Source organism: Dromiciops gliroides, chromosome 2 (assembly GCF_019393635.1).
Source record: "Dromiciops gliroides isolate mDroGli1 chromosome 2, mDroGli1.pri, whole genome shotgun sequence".
Lineage (NCBI taxonomy): Eukaryota > Metazoa > Chordata > Mammalia > Microbiotheria > Microbiotheriidae > Dromiciops > Dromiciops gliroides.
Genome location: NC_057862.1, coordinates 605403565 through 605421913, shown reverse-complemented (window position 1 = coordinate 605421913; position 18349 = coordinate 605403565). Strand labels below are relative to the sequence as shown.

Below are 18349 nucleotides of genomic sequence, written 5' to 3'. Positions count from 1 at the left end.
ATAGTATTCTTAATTCTTGAGACACTTAGAATACTTAAAGCACATGAAGTCCCACAACAGGGGCGGACCTCTCTCATAGTCATGACCTGAAAGCATTCATGGCAAATTAATAATTCCAGACTGAATTTCTACACCCTCTTTTCCCATCCCCACCTTATTTTTGTTACAATGTGTATTGTCTGTAACACAGGGTGGAGAGGAAGTAGAGAGAGGGGAATGAGAACTCCTTTCTGGGAAAGAGAAGGTGGAAATTCTTTAGCTAGTATCTTTAGTAACTGAGAAGGCAGTACCAGGAAGACATTCTGTCCCCAAAAGCCACTTCTGAAAACCTGGTGTCAGACAACTGGAGACGCAAGCCTGTGTACAGACAGTGATAAAAAGCAGCCTCCACAGTAGGCTTGTGTTTTGGGGGATGTTATGATTGTAATCACCTTCATGGCTAGTAATAGACTTGAATTATACATTCTTTGAAGAACCCAGATAAACAGGGTTCTGTTCTCACCCTTTTTGTCTGCTGAGAATATCCTGAGGCAGAGCAGTCGGGAGCTTTGGGCTTCTGGGGCAGCCATACACTTGAATATTTCTTGTAAGAAAACATAGAGGAAGGATTGGGAATACCTGCAACCACCACAGATCCCAACTCATTATAACTTAGTAGATAAGTTTTAGGAATCACCTAAGCCTTAGAGAGATTAAAGTGACTTGCAGATGGCCACACAGTAAATGTCCAAAGCAAGAGCCGAACCTAAGTCTTCCTGATATCCCCTACGCCATACTGCCTCTGTAAAAAGGGACTTGAAGTCTCTTTTTCATTTTATTAGTGAAATCGAGAAGAATGATGTGGTGTTCTCCATGGACCAGACTGAGTCCCTGTTCAAGCCCCACCTGATGTCCATGAATAGTATCTTTGACACCGAAGTCCCTGTGTCGGAGAAGAGTAACTTCCTATTTACCAAGCTCAAAGAAGAGCCTGAAGAGCTGGCGCAACTGGCGCCTACACCAGGAGATGCCATCATTTCTCTGGACTTTGGTCAGTACCTCCCACCTGCACAAGAAACCTAAAGGACCCCGAGAAAGGGTAGCTTCCATTTTGCCTTGGCCAACTTGAATATGCTTCTCTCTCTTTTTTTTTAATTGAAATTTTTATTGACATCTTTGGTTTTTACATCACCTTAATTTCCTAATATATTCTTCCACTCTCCCCCACCCAAAGAACTATCCCTTATTTAAAAAAATTTTTTTAAAGAGAGGAAATAAGGAAGCAGCTTCACAAAATTAACCAATGCATCAGTCAAGCTTGATAGTGCCCTGTCTTCTGCTTCCACAGTCCTACAGCTCTGAAAAAAAGAGGAGGTATATTATCACAGTTCTTCTTTAGGGCAAACCCAGGTCATTACAATTACAGTGTTAAGTTTTTAGTTCTGATGTTATTCTTTCAGTTTACATTGTTGTGCTTTTTGTGTATGTTGTTTTCCTGGTTGTGCTTTATTTATTTTGTATCAGTTCATATAAGTCTTCCCATACTTATCATCTCTTATAGTACAATCATATTCTACTACATTCACATACCTCCATGTGTTCAGTCATTCTTTAGTGAATGGGCATCTCCCTTGTTTCCTGTTCTTTGATGTTTGGAAGAGTGCTATTATAAATATTTTGGTGCATATGGGGTGGGGGTGCAAGAGCTTTCTTTCTATCTTGAATCTCTATTGGAGAGGCAGCTAGGTGGCACAGTGGATAAAGCACCAGCCCTGAATTTAGGAGGACCTGAGTTCAAATCCGGCCTCAGATACTTGACACCATACTAGCTGTGTGACCTTGGGCAAGTCACTTAACCCCCATTGCCTGGCCAAAAAAAAAATCTCTATGGGGCAGGTAGCTAGAACTGGGATCTCTGTGTAAAAAGTACATCCTACACTAACCAATATACTCTTTAAATTTTAGGATTAAAAGGTACTTCAGAGACCATCTAGGCAGATACCCTCATCTTGTCATAGGACCACAAATTTGGAGCTAGAAAAGCCTTTAGAGGTCATTGAATCCAACCCTCTCTTTTCACAGATGTGGAAACTAAGGCACAGAGAATTTAAGTGAGAGGGGATTTGAATTCAGGTCTTCCTGACTCTAAGTCCAGTGCCCTAGCCACTATATTAAAGAGAGGAGGAAGCTAAGCGACTTACCCAATACTCCTTTAGAGCCAATTCACCTTCATGTCTAATTGTTCTTGAAGGAGAAAAACACTAACTCTACAGGTTCCTGACAATTATGTGTAGAAGAGAGATCTCCATTTAAAGGAATCCTGTAGTAATGAAGAATCTTTCTTAAAACTAATCCTTTCTCTTTGTCTCTGTCTTTCTGGGTGTCTCTGTGTTTGTCTTTCTCTCACACACACACAATTTAAATTTGCAAATTTAAATTGTCAAAGGGAACCCCATGACCAACCCAGGACCTGTCCACAAGGCTTTCCTGTGTAGTTTGAGATTCCCCACCCCCCTCCTGTATATATGCATGACCAAGATGAGCAAACCTAAAAGCAAACCTACTCTGACTGTTGTCCCTTATCTCTACAGGAAACCAGAGCTTTGAAGAATCATCTACGTACAACAAAGCCCTTTTGACCCCAAGCCAGCCATGGCCTGGAGACATGAAAAGCCACAGTTCCCAGAGTGAGGCTTCATTCACTGTACCCCAGATGGCTCCTCCTGGCAGCACCACCCCCAGTGCCAGCAGCAACAGTAGCTGTTCCACGGTAGGAGGCAAATCGAGCCAGAAAATATTGAGTAGACTGCAGGTCAAGCAAGCACAAAGTGGGAAGGAGAGAGTTAGTCCATTTATTCCATTATCTTCCTCCTTCCTTTGACAGCCTCAGGTTGCTTGTTGAGTAATTTGATTCTACACACATGGGCTAAGCTACTTCATTTTACAGGGAGATTGCTAGGCTTCAGGAGAAAAATAGAGTTAAATAAGAATATCCCTGCCTTCATGGGGCTTACAGTCTAATAAAAGAAATAACTGTAATACAAATTGGAATATGCTAAGTGACTGATGGGTACAAATAACTTACTTAAGAGGTCTGAAGCAGGAAAGATTACTTCTAGTTAGTGTGGGACCAGGGAGGTCCTCTTAGAAGGAGGGATTGTTTTTAAGAGGACTAATAATTTACAAAAATCATTATCATTAATCTCATGCTTAGGAAGAACTTATTGAGGGACCCCCAGATTATTCATACCTCATCATAAAATATTTTAGTAAGAGCCATAAGCCCTACTTATAAGTATGGCCTTGTGCTAGGACCAATTCCAGCCAACAGGAGCCCTTGCCTTTTCTTTGCTTTATGAAGACACAGATAGGAAAAATGTAGGCATCTTAATTGGCAACCCCTACACAAATCTCTGCCTCAGTCTGCAAGTATGGATTCAATAGCCAGTGTGTACCTACTCTATGTTAGACCATATGGAAAAGACAAGAGGCCCTTCCTTCCCTCCACCTGCCCCATTACACTTTAATGGAAGAAAATTGTATAAATTCATGAAGTACCAAATGACATGGGCCAGACCAGACATACTGCAGGAGATGATGTATGAAGACAATTAATGGGCCTGGCATTGAGGTTTTTTGACAAACATGGTCTAAGACCCCTTGTCTAATAGGGAAAGAGCTGACCTAATAATCGCTGCCCTTTTCTACCTTCTTCTCCCCTATCTTTCTCCTATAGCCAAGCAGCCCAGGAGATTATTATAGCTCTCTGAATGAAAATCTGAAGATGGAAATGATAGAGAAGCTTTTTGCTATGGATACTGAATCTAAGAACCAATGTAACACCCAGGTGAGTGACCAGAGAGAGAAATTCCCACCTTCACCTTCATGGGGGAGCTTCACCCTGAAGATTCTTAAGCAAGGAATTACTTGATGAAAGTGACCTTCTCCCTTTTTTGTCTGCTCATGGCCATCTACCTTGGTCAGGACCCTCATCACCTCTTAGCAGGGAATCATTATAATAGTCAGGGAAGACTAAATGGTCTTCCAGTCTCCGGTCTCTTTTCTTTATCTGCAACTAGAGTAATCTTAGTGCATGGTCTGCCATGTGAATGCCTGAGCTTCCTGCTTAAAGATCAGGGGGCCGGGCTCCCTATGGATTGAAATATGAACTCCTTATCCTGACATTCAAAGCCTAATATTCAAACTTGGCTTCAGCCTACCTTTTTAGCCTTATTCCCCATTAGTCCCCCCCCCTCTATTCTACACTCCACTCATTGTTCTCTGATCTGGCTCTGCTCAGTCCCATCTCCATGCATTTGTCCAACCTATCCCCCTTGCCTAGAAAAGATTCCCATCGTCATCTCTACCCTTGACATCCCCCCCATTGAAATCCTTCTCTTCATTCAAGGTCCAGTTTAGGTACCACTTTCTCCATCAGGCCTTCCCTGATTCCCACCTCCAGCAAGAAGTTCTCTAATCACAGGATCATAGATTTAGAACTGGAAGGGGAAGGAAAGGGAAGGGGCATTTATTTACATAGCACCTACTATGCGCCAGGCACCATGATATGTGCTTTTATGAATAGTATCTTATTTGTTCCTCACAATAACCATGTGAGGCAGGTAATTGCTTTTATTATTCTCATTTTACACTTGAGGAAACTGAGGCCAGAAGAGATTGCCCAGAGTCACACAGCTAGTTATGTCTGTGAGGTAGGATTTAAGTTGAGGGATCCCTGACTCCAAGCCCAGAGATTCCATCCATTGAACCATCTAGGTACCTTCCTCATTCAGCTTCTCCAATCACCCTGTTCCACCTCTCTTAAGAAAGTAATCATTTTCTAAATATGCTTCCATTGCTGTCATCCTAGACTATATGTTTTTTGAGGGTTGATGTTATGCCATTTTTCACCTTTACCTTCTGCCTAGAGCTAACATATTGCTGTGCATTTAGTAGGTGCCTGTCAATTAACAATAATTATTAAGCACTTGCTGTATTTCCAGCACTCTACCAGGTTCTGGGAATACAAATACCAGCAGAAAGAAAAACAGACCCTTTCTTCAAGAAGCTTACATTCTAATTGGAGAATACAGCACATAAGAGGAAACTGAAAAGCTTGGGGTTGAGGGTGGTCCCTAAAATGTTTCTGTCAGTCTGCATTTCTGAAAGATTAACTTGGTGGTTTTATGCAGCATATATTGGAGGGGGGAGACTAGAGGCAGAGATACCAGAAAGACAGATTGCAGATGAGGGGGGGTGACCTAGTCTAGGGTAGTGGCACCGAGAATAAACCAGGATTAATCTGGATTCTTGCTATTCCTTCTTTTCCTTATTCTATACAGACGGATTTCAATGAGCTGGACTTAGAGACACTGGCTCCCTACATCCCCATGGATGGGGAAGATTTCCAACTGAGCCCCATCTGCCAAGAGGAACGTCCCCCACTGGAGAATGTTCAGCCCAGCCCTCAGGCCAATTTCAGTACTATGACCAGCATCTTCCAGCCCCTGGCCCCAACATCCTCCCATAACCCCTTCGTGCTGGACAAGTATCAACATCAGATGGAAAACAAGAAGTCAGACCTGGACCCCCAGCCAATGTCATTCATATTCTTTGATGGTGGGAGCAAGATGACGCTACCCCCATGCTATGGGCCTGCCAGTACTCCATTGTCCTCTATGGGAGGGAGGTCCAATACTCAGTGGCCCCCTGACCCACCGTTAGAGTATGGACCCATAAAGTGGACACTAGCGGATCAATATGCCAAATCCTTAAGGAGATCCCCCTCTGGGCCCTCTCTGCCACCACCCAACATCTCAATGTATAAGAAAAGGTAAAATATCCAGCTTGTTATTGCTATTCAAAGATAATTGTTATTGCAAAGAAAACTCAAAGTACAAATCAGGGTGACTTTACATACAGGCAGAATAGGTGGCTACCCTGGTAGCAAAGATTTCAGGGTCATTATGAAATTCATTGGATCCCTCAAAAGTATCTCAAACATCTGTTCTGTGACTACCTCTCTGCACTTCTATGCCCTTTAGGTCTTTAGTTGCACAGCCTGAGATCACACTTAAAATCCAAACCTCATAGGGAAAGAGGGAGTAAAGTGACTTATTCACACTGAAGCATCAATAATGGATCTGTTTTGAGAGTAGGCAAGGAGGGGGAAAGGTGAGAGCATGAGAACTCTATGTCCCTAAAATGAGAAATATAGAAGGAATGCCCAGAAGCAGGGTGGGGAAGACTCATGGAAAGGAGTACCTGGGTGCTAGAAGATAACCCAAACACTAACAACCTTCATATTTGTGTAGTAATTCACAATTGTCAAAGGCCTTTTTGTTGCTACATATTTAAATAGGGAAGTAGACAAAGCTTGTCTTTGGTGACCCCAAAGGCCACTTTCTGTGTCCTTCTCCCCCCTTCTGGTATCTAATACCAGAGCTTTCATGCTATCCCCAGAAAGCTCAAGGTTCTTGCTACAGTGACATCTCCACAAAGTCCAGGTACCAAAAATCTACTACCATCCCATTATAACTAATTTCCTCAATGGGACTACTCTCATTGCATTGTTGAAATCTCTGGGTTGATCAAACAAATTGTTATTACAGGGTGAGTCACTGATGACTTCCAAGACTTGTATGTGAATCGAATGAAATAACATTGTATCATTACAGTTATGTAGCATGTGTAAACCTTAAAGATATTTATGTATACACATGTGTCTCTATATATGTTTATATTATATATATAATATATATATAATCATTATTTTCAGAGGTTTTTGAATTTTAAAAGGGAACTTTGAACCAGTTCTTAATGGTGGAATTTCAGGCAGAATGAAAAATGAGAAGTATATCATTGTCAGGCAGCATGAAGGAGGGACTTCCTACTGACCCTCAGATTCCACAATCTGAATGACTCTTTCTATGATTAGGCTGACTGTATAGTTTGTAGTTAGAGGAGCCTTACATAGGTAGAAGGAACAGATGGAGGAGGAAGCAAAATCACTCAGGGTTTGTTTGTTTGGTTGGGTTTTTTTGCTTTTTTTTTTTTTTTAATGTCTTACCAGAAGGAACCTGAAGGGCCCAGATAAGAGAGAAAAGACTATGTTTAAATAGTCAAAGTCCCACTTATTCCACTCCAAAGCTTAGTATTCCTATTCTTTTAGTATTATAGAATCATACATTTTAGAACTAGTGGGACCTTTGAGATCCCCTGATTCAATCTTCCCATTTGACAGATACGTTAACTTAAGCTGAAAGAAGTTCAGTTAATTCCCTGCTGCTGTTTAGTATCAGTCAGCACTAGGACCCACAGGCCAATGGTTTTACTTACCTGATTAGCAAAAAGGCTGCTCTGTCCCCTTTTGCCCTAACAGTTTGGTGAAAGGATTGGGACCAAGAGGCCCAGATAAGATGAACCCAGCTGTGATTGCCCTCTCCAACAAGCTGAAGATGAAGCGGCAGCTGGAATATGAAGAACAAAACTTTCAGGATATGAGCGGGGTGAGTTCGCCACAAGTTGGTCATAGGAGAAGGTGTGTATGTGTGTGTGTGTGTGTATGCACATGTGTACATGTGTGCATGTGCTGTATTGGTGTCTGGGTGTATATATGTCCATGTACATCTGTGTCTGTTTTTGTGTATATCTGTACCTATCTGTATCTCTGTCTATATCTATGTCTATGTCTGTATCTGTCTGCTTCTATTTGTGTCTATATCTGTGTCTATATCTGTATGTATCTGTGCATGTCTGTGTCTTTGTTGATGTCTGTATCTGTGTTTATGTGTTTGTGTGTATATCTGTATCTGTGTCTGTGTTTGTGTCTGCATCTATGCCTGTGCCTGTGTTTAAGTAACTCCTAGAAGAAATGAGGAAATGTACCTCCTTCATTTGTTGGAGAGGTGGGGGGCTTTGGTTGTGGAATGTTACAGGTGATATTAAATGTGGTCAGTGTTGTAACGATTGGAATAACGCCACCTGCTGGATACTTACTGTAGAAGAGTTCTGCCCATGAAGGGAAGGTCTTTGAGGGCAAGACCAGGAGTCAGGAAGTGACGCGGGCTAGTGGGAGGAGGAAGGAAGAGACTGGCGCTCAGGCTCGCTCTTCTTTCCTCTGGACTCTGGAGGAGAAGGGAGCTAGAAATGCGCTCTCCCTTTAATAGATAGGAATCTAGGCCTTTCTCTCTCTCTTTACCAAATTCTTATTCTCCTTAATAAATGCTTAAAAGTCTAACTCTTGCTAAAGCTTATAATTTATTGGCGACCACTCATTAGATATTTTAGACAGTTTAGCTAGAATTTTAGCCCTTAACAGTGTATCTGTTGGTTTGGCTCTCTCTCTCTCTCTCTCTCTCTCTCTCTCTCTCTCTCTCTCTCTCTCTCTCTCTCTTTCTCTCTCTCTCTCTCTCTCTCTCTCTCTCTCTCTCTCTCTCTCTCTCTCTCTCTCTCTCTCTCTCTCTCTCTCTCTCTCTCTCTCATAAGGGAAGACATTGCAGTGGGACTAGTGGGGTAGATGGAACAAATGACTTGTAAAGTAAAACCAAAAAAAGGATTCAATAAAACTAACAAAAGTAAAGGAAGCATCTCCCTCCTGACTTTGTATTTTCTCCACTCTTGCCCAGCACAGGGCGAAGTGTTCAGCAAATGCTTGATTAATAAGTATTCTGCTAGGGGAAGTTCTGATGCTTTTTAGCTGGTGTTATTCTCTGTTAGGATCCCCATCAATGATCACATTAGCACCATAGGGTGCAGGAGAAAAGGAGGGAAGGAGGTAACACTTGACTTCTCCCAGTTTGAGCCAGGATTGTCTCACAGGAAGGGGGAAGAAAGGAAAGACGGTGTGGGCAGCTGGACCCTACTACTCTTAAGCTAAGAGTCTTCCATGTTTGTGCACTGATATCTATGCACGAGAAGTAGAGGACATAGCATGGTATAATTTTGATTGCCCTCAGGGTCGATGCGCCCTTAGTGTGATCCCAATGGTTGCTAGAATGATCTAATGGAACTGTTCCACCCTCCTGTCCCTGGCAAACTTCTCTGAGGTCATTTTCTTTTCTTCCCTCAGCTAAATTATGACTTTTCTGCTCTCTTTGATCCTAAGGGAGATTTGCCTGGCAACAGTGCTCCTCATCTCATGTGGAAAAGGATGAAGAGCCTCAAAGGTGGAACCTGTTCCTTAATGCCGGAGAAATCCTTGAGTTTGAGTGTCCTCAATGGTAAGTAGCCCAGCCTTAAGTCATTCCCCAATATGGTCTGTAGAAAAAGAACTAGAGAGAACCAGAAGACAGGGTTCTGCTATTGCAGATGCTAGACTCTGGCACCTCATTTAATATTAGTTTTCTCATCAACCAAGTGTGAGGGTATTTAATCTGCCCTGTCTCCCTCACCATAGTACCACAGGGCTCAAAAAAGATCATAGAATGTGAAAGGCTTGTGGAATACTAACAGGACTAATGAAATGTAAAGCATTGGGGTTTTTTTATTTTTGTGGGTTTTTCCCCCCAGGCAATGAGGGTGTTAAGTGACTTGCTCAGGGTTACACAGATAGTTAAGTGTCAAGTGTCTTAGGCCAGATTTGAACTCAGGTATTCCTGAATCCAGAGCCGGTGCTTTATCCACTCCACCACCTAGCTGCCCCTAAAGGATTGTTTTTAGTCATAGTATTTATGACTTTTGAAAAGCAAGGCTCTTGATGCTGACTTCCAAATAGTCTACTTAGCCCAACCCAGTCAAGGTCTACACTACTAACTTCTGCTGTCCTGCTCCCCACAACTATTGTCTGCTTGGAAAGTTTGAGATCCTAACTCAATCTCTAAAGTCATTTCTGAAGGGTCATAAATGGCCATTCCTGGCTCTTACCTGGTATACTTTAAAAAACCATGGCTATTGGGGGCAGCTAGGTGGCACAGTGGATAAAACACTGGCCCTGGATTCAGGAGGACCTGAGTTCAAATCCAGCCTCAGACACTTGACACTAGCTGTGTGACCCTGGGCAAGTCACTTAACCCTCATTGCCCTGTAAACCAAAACAAAACAAAGCAAAGCAAACAATGGCTATGAAGTCAGGTTCAAATCCTGTCTTTTCCAAGTGATCTTGGGCAAACTGTGTTACCTTTCATTTAATCTATAATACAACAACACTATGTATAGAGCACTGGACCTGGAGTCAGGAAGACCTGAGTGCAAATCCTGATTCTGACACACCTACTGGATGTGTGAACCTGGGCAAGTCACTTAACCTCTCTTAGACTCAGTTCTCTTATTTGTAAAATGGAGATAATAATACACAATTCCCAGGGTTGTTATGAGGATAAAAAAAGAGATATTTGTAAATTACTTTGAAAACCTAAAAGTACTATGTAAATGCCGACTATTATTGTTATTTTATCTCTATGTTCCCTTTGAGTTCTAAATCCCATGATTCCATCCCTGCATAGGGATTCTAAGCTCCTCCTCCCCAATCAAATTTAGGAAGTAGAGATTGACAAATGAGTCATCTGCTAAAGGACCATACGAAGGAACCTGGTTTCTGCCCTTTGTGCTTTCAGTTTTAATGAATTCTTTTAGAAGTCTCTAAGGTGCAGAGAGTACCCAGGGAGGGCAGACTTTTGAAACAATGATTTCCTGCACATCACCTCCTCTCATTAGACTGCAATGCTTCACTGACTACTCTAAGAGGGAAAGGTTATTACAATGAGTTAACAGTCCTGTTCTTTCTTCTGCCCCTCCCCAGGCTTGAATGATGTCTACACGCAGCCTCAGCATACTCACTCTCAAGCATTTTTCTTTCAGATGAGTTTATTCATAATCCAGCTCTGGGCCTGAGCCAGCCCCTAAGTCATCTGCCAGCCCCACAACCACCATCTTCTGTGGGCCCTGGGGACAATCCAAAAGCCGTCTACCCTCCCCAGTTTTATGCTCCTCACTATCAGGATTACAACCCACCATTGGTTCACAAGTTGTCAGGTGAGTGTCATCCAATCAGCCCCAATCATCTAATCCAACCCCAGGCCCATCTGTGGTATTCAACTGTAGCACAAAGGCCAGAGGCATAGGGGAAGAATACAGTGCCCCATAAATCATCATTGTTCCATAAATATTTGTTGGGAAATATTTGGAAAGGGCACCAGGCTTGGCATCACAAGAGATGGAGACTCAAATCCCACCTTTGGGACCTATTAGTGGGATGATCGTAAGCAAGTCACCCAATTCTCTCTCTCTCTTTTTTTTTTTTTTTTGCTGGGCAATGGGGGTTAAGTGACTTGCCCAGGGTCACACAGCTAGTAAGTGTCAAGTGTCTGAGGCCAGATTTGAACTCAGGCACTCCTGAATCCAGGGCCGGTGCTTTATCCACTGTGTAATCTAGCTGCCCCACCCAATTCTCTTTAGAGTTTCTGCATCTCTAGCCTGGAGATGATAAATGTGTAAGCTGTTGAGTCCATCAAGATGTTTGGAGGGTCAAATGACCTAATAGGCATTATAAAACACGTTGCAAGCCTTGCAGTTCTTTCTAAATACCAGCTATTATTACTTGATTTGTGGCAAACACAAAACAAAAACTGTATGAAAATAACAACTTAGAAAAGCATCATTCACTTTGTAGCTATCTTCCTTAATGGTAAGTACTGCTAAAAAATAAATCATAAATTCTTCCCTTCAGTGTCCCGTACAGAACTGGGCATGCAGGCAGCATTTAATAAACATTTCTGGAATGAATGAAAGAATGAAAAAATATTCTGAGTCCCTGCCAAGGAGGTGGTTTCATACATAGCACTACCTTATGATAAGAGCCTTCTGCAACTTCCTGTGGATGGGGTCTGACATGTAACTGCTCAAAAAGTTAATGGGATCTGAGGTTACATGAAGAGAAATCCAGTATTCAGACCACAGAAAGCAAGAGCCCCTCTTGTCACTGAACATCTGCAGAATGTTATTTTAGGCTAAGGGCTATATTTTAAGGACATTACCAAACTAGAGATGACTACAGTTAAGGACAAGCCAGGATGGTCAGGTTCTGGAAGCCATGTCATATAATCGATTAAAACCATAGAAAGAGGGGGCAGCTAGGTGGTGCAGTGGATAGAGCACCTGCTCTGGATTCAGGAGGACCTGAGTTCAAATCCGACCTCAGACACTTGACACTTACTAGCTGTGTGACCCTGGGCAAGTCACTTAACCCTCATTGCCCTGCCCCCCCCAAAAACCAACAAAAAAAAATCCTAGAAGCCTTGAATTGGGAACCTTGGGTGAATCACTTTAGGTCTTTGGGTCTTGACTATAAAATGGGGAAGTTGAATAAGATGATGTCTAAGGTCAGGGACCTTCTTGCTTTCCCTTGAATCATGTCACTCCATCTCTGGACTCTGTGCCTTTTCAATGTGGTCATTCTCAAGCAAAGTGGTTGCTGTACCAGAATTCTTTTAGGACATCCCTTATGCCTAGAGTGTTCTCCCTCCTCACCTCTACCTCCCAGCTACCCTGGCTCAAAACTCAGCTCAAATCTCACCTTCTTTCTGGAGGCTCCCCCGCCCATGTCTTCTGTCTGAGATTATCTCTAAATATATCCTGTGTCCATTTTGTGTAGATACAGATCTTCACTGTAGACATAGCTTGTATAGCTGTTTGTGCATTGTCTCCCTTATTAAAATGTGAGCTCCATGGGATGTTACTTGTATCATGAGTGCTTAGCACCATGCCTGGTATATACTAAGTACTTAATAAATGCTTTTTGCAGTTCCTTCAAGTTCTAATACCCTGTGATTCCTTTTCTTGAGTCTGAAGAAGGGAAAACCAAGGGGAAATAGAACAGCTATTTTCAAGAGCTTGAAGGCTGTCATGTCAAAGGAAGAGCAGACTCCAGTGTTGATCTGGAGGGCTAGGGTCAGTGAGTTAAAGTTACAGGGAGGATGGCTTCTGCCTTGGCTGCTGGCAAGAATTTTTTTTTTTTGGTGAGGCAATTGGGGTTAAGTGACTTGCCCAGGGTCACACAGCTAGTAAGTGTTAAGTGTCTGAGGCTGGATTTGAACTCAGGTACTCCTGAATCCAGCCAGGGCCAGTGCTCTATCTACTGCACCACCTAGCTGCCCCTGGCAAGAATTTTTTAACAGAGCCATCCAGGGATTGAATGGGCTTCCTTGAAAAGCAGGTGTGGCTCTAATGCTAGCCTTAGTTTGATATTGGGACAAAATAAGGAAGTTGCAAGTGACTAAACATTTTATAAAGAAGGAGGTTTACTTTACCCTAATATAGCAAAGACATAGATTCTCTGGACCTGATCCCACCCCCGCCCTGCCTCCCCACCACTGCCAATCTCCATTTTAAAATTCGACTTGTCTGTAAGTTATCAATGCATTATAACTTATAGGATCTCGTGTCTGAATTGGAGAGAGACAAATTTAAACTTGTTAACAAAAGTCAAGTCATGTCAACAAGCATCTATTAAGCACTTACTGTATGCAAGGCACCATGCAAAGTAGCACAGATACAAAGAAAGGCATAAATAGTCCCTGCCCTCAAGGAGCTCACAGTCTAACAGAGAAGACAACATGCAAACAACTGTGCACAAATAAGATAGAGGTAGAGTAAACTGGAGCTAATCTTAGGGAAGAGATATTGAGAAAGTCTTCTTACTGAATGTGGAATTTTAGCTGGTTCTTGAAGCAAGCTAGGAGGTGGAGATGAGGAGGTAGAGCATCCCAGGCATGGGAGATGACCAGTGAGGATGCCTGGAGATAGGATGCCATGCACAAAGTATGACAAGGAGGCTGGTGTTGGTAGAATGGACTTCCTTGAGAGACAGTGGGTTCCCCATCATGGGGAGGCTTGAAGCAGAGGCTTGTTACCCATGTAAAGAGAGAAGAGAATCAGCATTTAAATAGTGCCTTCTATGTGCCAAGCTCTTTACAAATATTATCTCATTTGAGCTTCACAGTTACCCTGTGAGGTAGGTGCTGTTATTATCTTTATTTTACAGTTGGAAATTGAGGCAAACAGTGGTCAATTGGCTTGCCCAAGATCCTATAAGTAGTAAATATCTAGTCCCAAAGCTAATAAGGCTGGATTTGAACTCAGGTCTTCCTGACTTCAGACACAGCTCTCTATCCACAGCCAAGAAGGGATAAAGAAAAATGCGTAACAGGCTTGTTTCATAGACATAATGAGAATCTAGAACATTTGAGAGAGACCTAGTTAGTTTAGTTCAAATATCCCCCCACACACACACACACACAAGCCACATTTGGTTTTTTCTGCCCTGAGAGCAGGCACTCAAAACTTTTCAGATTGCATTTTTTACCCACTCAGCAGTGGAGCATCCAACCAGATTCTCTCAATGGTGAGAATGGTTCTGAGGCTAAGTAGCCAGAGGATTGAGTTATCAGCCTCCTGAAGAAAGAAAAAGGCAACTTTGAAGCAAGGCTAATGTTGTTGTTCTGCTACCCTTCCCTGACATTGAACCAGGGACTCTGCAGAGCACCAGCCCCCTTCCCAATTCACCATCATCCTTCAAGGTGTGTGGGTGGAGTCTTATCTCCTCTTTGAAGCCTCCCTAGCCACGCTGGTCAACAGAACTGAGCTTGCTCTTTTTAGAACTCCTAGAATTTAATGTCCAACTCAAATGGAAACAGGGGTGACACATAAAGATCCCCATGGGCCACGTATTGACTTAGAAAAGCTCATATTAACATTATCTATGTTCTATGGTACTTTTATTCATTTTGTTAAATATTTCCCAATTATATTTTAATTATATTATAAATTGTTTTAGTTTATATTTTTAAAGTTTCCAGTAATAGTGAGGAGTGTTTCCAACCCCTTTGACACCTCTGGTCTGGACCACACATTTTTTAGCCTTTACTCATACTGTACCTTATACTACTTTCTGTTTCCTGTGTTAGTTTTATCTTTATTTAGACTTCTGGGCTCCTTGTGACAGAAGAGACTGGGTTTTCTTCCTTCATGTCTTACACGACCTCTAGGACAAGGCTAGGCAGAGATCCCGAGCTCTTTCTACTGGGGGGAGGTGGGTGGCAAAAAGACATTCTGACATCAAGAAAGGAGGAAACTTCTACCCTGGAGGGGCTAGTCTGTACCCATGGGAGTTTGGGAAATGAAACCCAGGGGGGAAAAATAAGAGGACCACAAGACCCCAGGGATGAAGGAAAGAACAGAATCATGTCCTGCAGCACAGGCTGACTCCCTTAAAAGTCGAAGACCCTGATAGGTGGCTATCCTAGGGAGGAAACACACCATCCTTCTCCCTAGTGCAAAACCCAGGTCGCTCCACCCTAATTACAACTCTGAGAGCAGGCGCTCAATGCTTGTTGAATCATATTTTTACCCACTCAAAAAAAAAAAAAAAGGAACGTCAACTAGGTTCTTTTTTTAATCAAATGTGTTTGATTTCATTTTTCCCCCCTCCTTAGGCATGACAAGTCGGCTTCTCGGTCCCTCGTTTGAACCCTATTTGCTGCCTGAATTGACCAGATATGACTGTGAGGTTAACGTCCCTGTCCCCGGCAGCTCTACGCTCCTGCAAGGGAGTGACCTGCTCAGGGCCCTGGACCAGGCCACCTGAACGAGGGCCAAGCGGTAGCAACCCCTCCCTCCCTCCCTTGGGCAACATTCTTTCAACAGCGTCAGTTTCTAAGTCTATTTTTGCAACTAGATGATATTTCTAACACCAAAACACTTTCTATGGGATGTACTTAACATGGTGAATTTGTCCACAGCACCAAACAGTGGCCTTTCTGAATTTACTCACCTTATTATCCCTGTTTAAAAGAGAAATATGTTTGTTTCAGCTACTGTATTTTTCTCTCTCTCTTTTCAATGAAAAATGTTTTAAAAGTTTATATGATCTTATTTCCTTTTCCCCTCTTACTTCTAATTTATAGTCAACATGGATTTTTCTGCAATATCTATACTAACGAGCTGTGGTGTATGTTTGTGCCTCTGTAGAGAAAACACTTTGGCTCCATTTTATTGCAAAGAATTATTTTGTGTTGTTGTTGCCAAAGATAAGTGAATCAAAAACGAGTTTGCTCCCAAACTGTGGTTCATGATTCCCTCCTGGTCCCCTGTTATCTGTTCTCTCCTTCCTAGCACTAATGACCATATTGTAAATGTAATGTCTTTTTTTTTTTAAGCTGACTATTCTCATTATGATACCGTCTGTCGGAAACAGAAATGTGAAGAGTGAGCTGCAATGTTTGTGGTTATCTGTGAAAGTGGCACATTGTAGGTTTTCCTAAATTGTGTGGTGTTTTGTTTTTTAGGGGGCTTTTTCCATTTGGTGGGTTGGTGTTTTTATTATTATTATTGTTATTATTATTATTATACAAAAGCATACCTGAGGTTTGTATTTTTTTTTAAGAAAATTGATATCTGGGTTAAATGTTTATCATATATATTGGTACTTTGTTATATCTAAAAACTTCAAAACTGAAATGGAGTCCTGCTCACAAGATCACTTTAAAGAGCTTTTTTTTTTTTTTAAGCTGTTAATTTTGTTTGTCCTGGTGTTGCTGATATTGCAGGATTGTACATATCTTTCCCATAGGCTGGCACTAACATTGCTTGCTAATTGTCTCTCCTCCACTGTTAGCTCTTTGTGTCTCATATCTGCTGTAGGCCTGACTACAAGTCAGTCAAAAGTCAGCAGAATCATTACACTGATGCATTAAAAGACATATTTCCCTTATATTTTAAGTATGTATTATATATGTATTATTATTATTATTTTATTATTGCTGGGCCTGATGTCATGGGGTTAGGGGTGGGGAGAAAGCTTGAGAAAGCTGGGCGGTGGGGTGGGGAGAGTGATACAGCTTTTCTTAATTTCTGGGGTGGGTTTTTTGTTGTTGTTGATAGCCCTTCAAGTTCCTGGAGTGATGTGACTCTCATGGCATTCCACTTGAGATATTAGGATGATTTCTGGACTTCCTTTAAAAATGGCTTCGATGTGAATTGAGGAAAGGAAGCAAGTTTCAGAAACAAGGTTTGTTGTATAGAGCAGGCCAGCCTCTCAGGGTGACACTTTTGCATGAGCACAACTGAGTTGAGGGTCTAGGTGAGGACCCAAGGAGAAGCTGGAGCCCCCCACCTCACCCCTGTGGCCCCAAAGAGCCTAGGCAGTATGCAGTCAGGCTAAGCTGGAAGGGAGGGCAAAGGACAACCCCGTACCCAGCAAGGGAGAGGCAGAAAGCCTGAAATTCCTGCTGGTTTTCTCCCTGGAACTGCCCACTCATTGGTGACCAGCCTGCTTGGCAGCTCCCAAGCCTCCTCTCTGTTCTCTTCTCTAACTTGCGCTGACTTGCTTGGATAGGGAAGCACTTTAACTGAGGGGGCGTTCCAAGAACACTCACTATCACTATATATGGGAGAGCTTACCTTTTTTTGGTTTGTGAATACACTGAATATTTAGAACCTTTTCTGTCATGAAAACTATTAAAAAACAAACACAAGTACGAATTTTAAAAAATCCCAATGGGCCGTGATTTGGTGAGCCTGGAAAGATTTGTCCAAAACAAAAATACAAAGGAAACTAACTTTAAAGAGGAATCCAAGTGCAAAATGAATGAATTTCTCTAGCATCTGTGTTGGAGGAATAAGTATTTTGGGCAAAGCAGCTTGGACAAACCTGCATACTATGTGAGTACTTGAAGGGTTATTGACATAGAAACTCCTGTTTTATTTTTCTCTATTGCTTTCTCAACAAAGGGCATTTTTTTTTACCCTTGCAGTTTTACTAAAAACACTTAGAACTCTTCTAAGCTTCATATTAACCTGACCTGTTGGCATAGTGACTTCATAAAATGATTATATTGTTGACTTCTTACTGATGACATTATAAGTGTATGGGAACTTTAACTTGATAAGGAATTGTATTTTGCCACTGACACCTTATTAAAGTATACTGATCCTACCACTGTGGGTGGCTCTTGCTTACTGTGGATGTAACATTGTACAATGAAGTATTTATTAAATTATTTCTAGAAAATTAAGGTTTGCATTGATTCAACGAATTCAATTCAACAAGCATTTATTAAGTGGCAGCTGTGTGCAAGGTACTGTCCTAGGGATTGGGTACAGAAAGATAATGGATGAATCTCAGTCCTTGAGGAGTTTAAGATGTTGGAAGAACTTCCAAGGGATGCTTTGAAATAAGCTAGGGAGCCCACAAGGGAGAGGTGAGGAAAGGAGTGGCCTTTTAGAAATAACAGTGCTGGGGCGGCTAGGTGGCGCAGTGGATAAAGCACTGGCCTTGGATTCAGGAGTATCTGAGTTCAAATCTGGCCTTAGACACTTGACACTTACTAGCTGTGTGACCCTGGGCAAGTCACTTAACCCCCATTGCCCCACCAAA

The 18349-nt window shown here is 42.1% G+C and overlaps 1 protein-coding gene across 1 annotated transcript in view; it reads left to right on the top strand.

The window, feature by feature from the left end:
• The window catches only part of EPAS1 (endothelial PAS domain protein 1), a 122115-nt gene extending 104128 nt beyond the window's left edge, over positions 1 to 17987 (top strand). Inside the window, exons 9-16 of the mRNA XM_043982840.1 lie at positions 822 to 1030; positions 2571 to 2749; positions 3716 to 3826; positions 5322 to 5812; positions 7361 to 7487; positions 9086 to 9200; positions 10777 to 10950; positions 15408 to 17987. Of these exons, the coding sequence (XP_043838775.1) occupies positions 822 to 1030; positions 2571 to 2749; positions 3716 to 3826; positions 5322 to 5812; positions 7361 to 7487; positions 9086 to 9200; positions 10777 to 10950; positions 15408 to 15559 (1558 nt within the window). The 3' untranslated portion in view covers positions 15560 to 17987. The remainder of the gene's footprint in view (positions 1 to 821; positions 1031 to 2570; positions 2750 to 3715; positions 3827 to 5321; positions 5813 to 7360; positions 7488 to 9085; positions 9201 to 10776; positions 10951 to 15407) is intronic.
• The last annotated feature ends 362 nt before the right edge of the window (positions 17988 to 18349 follow it).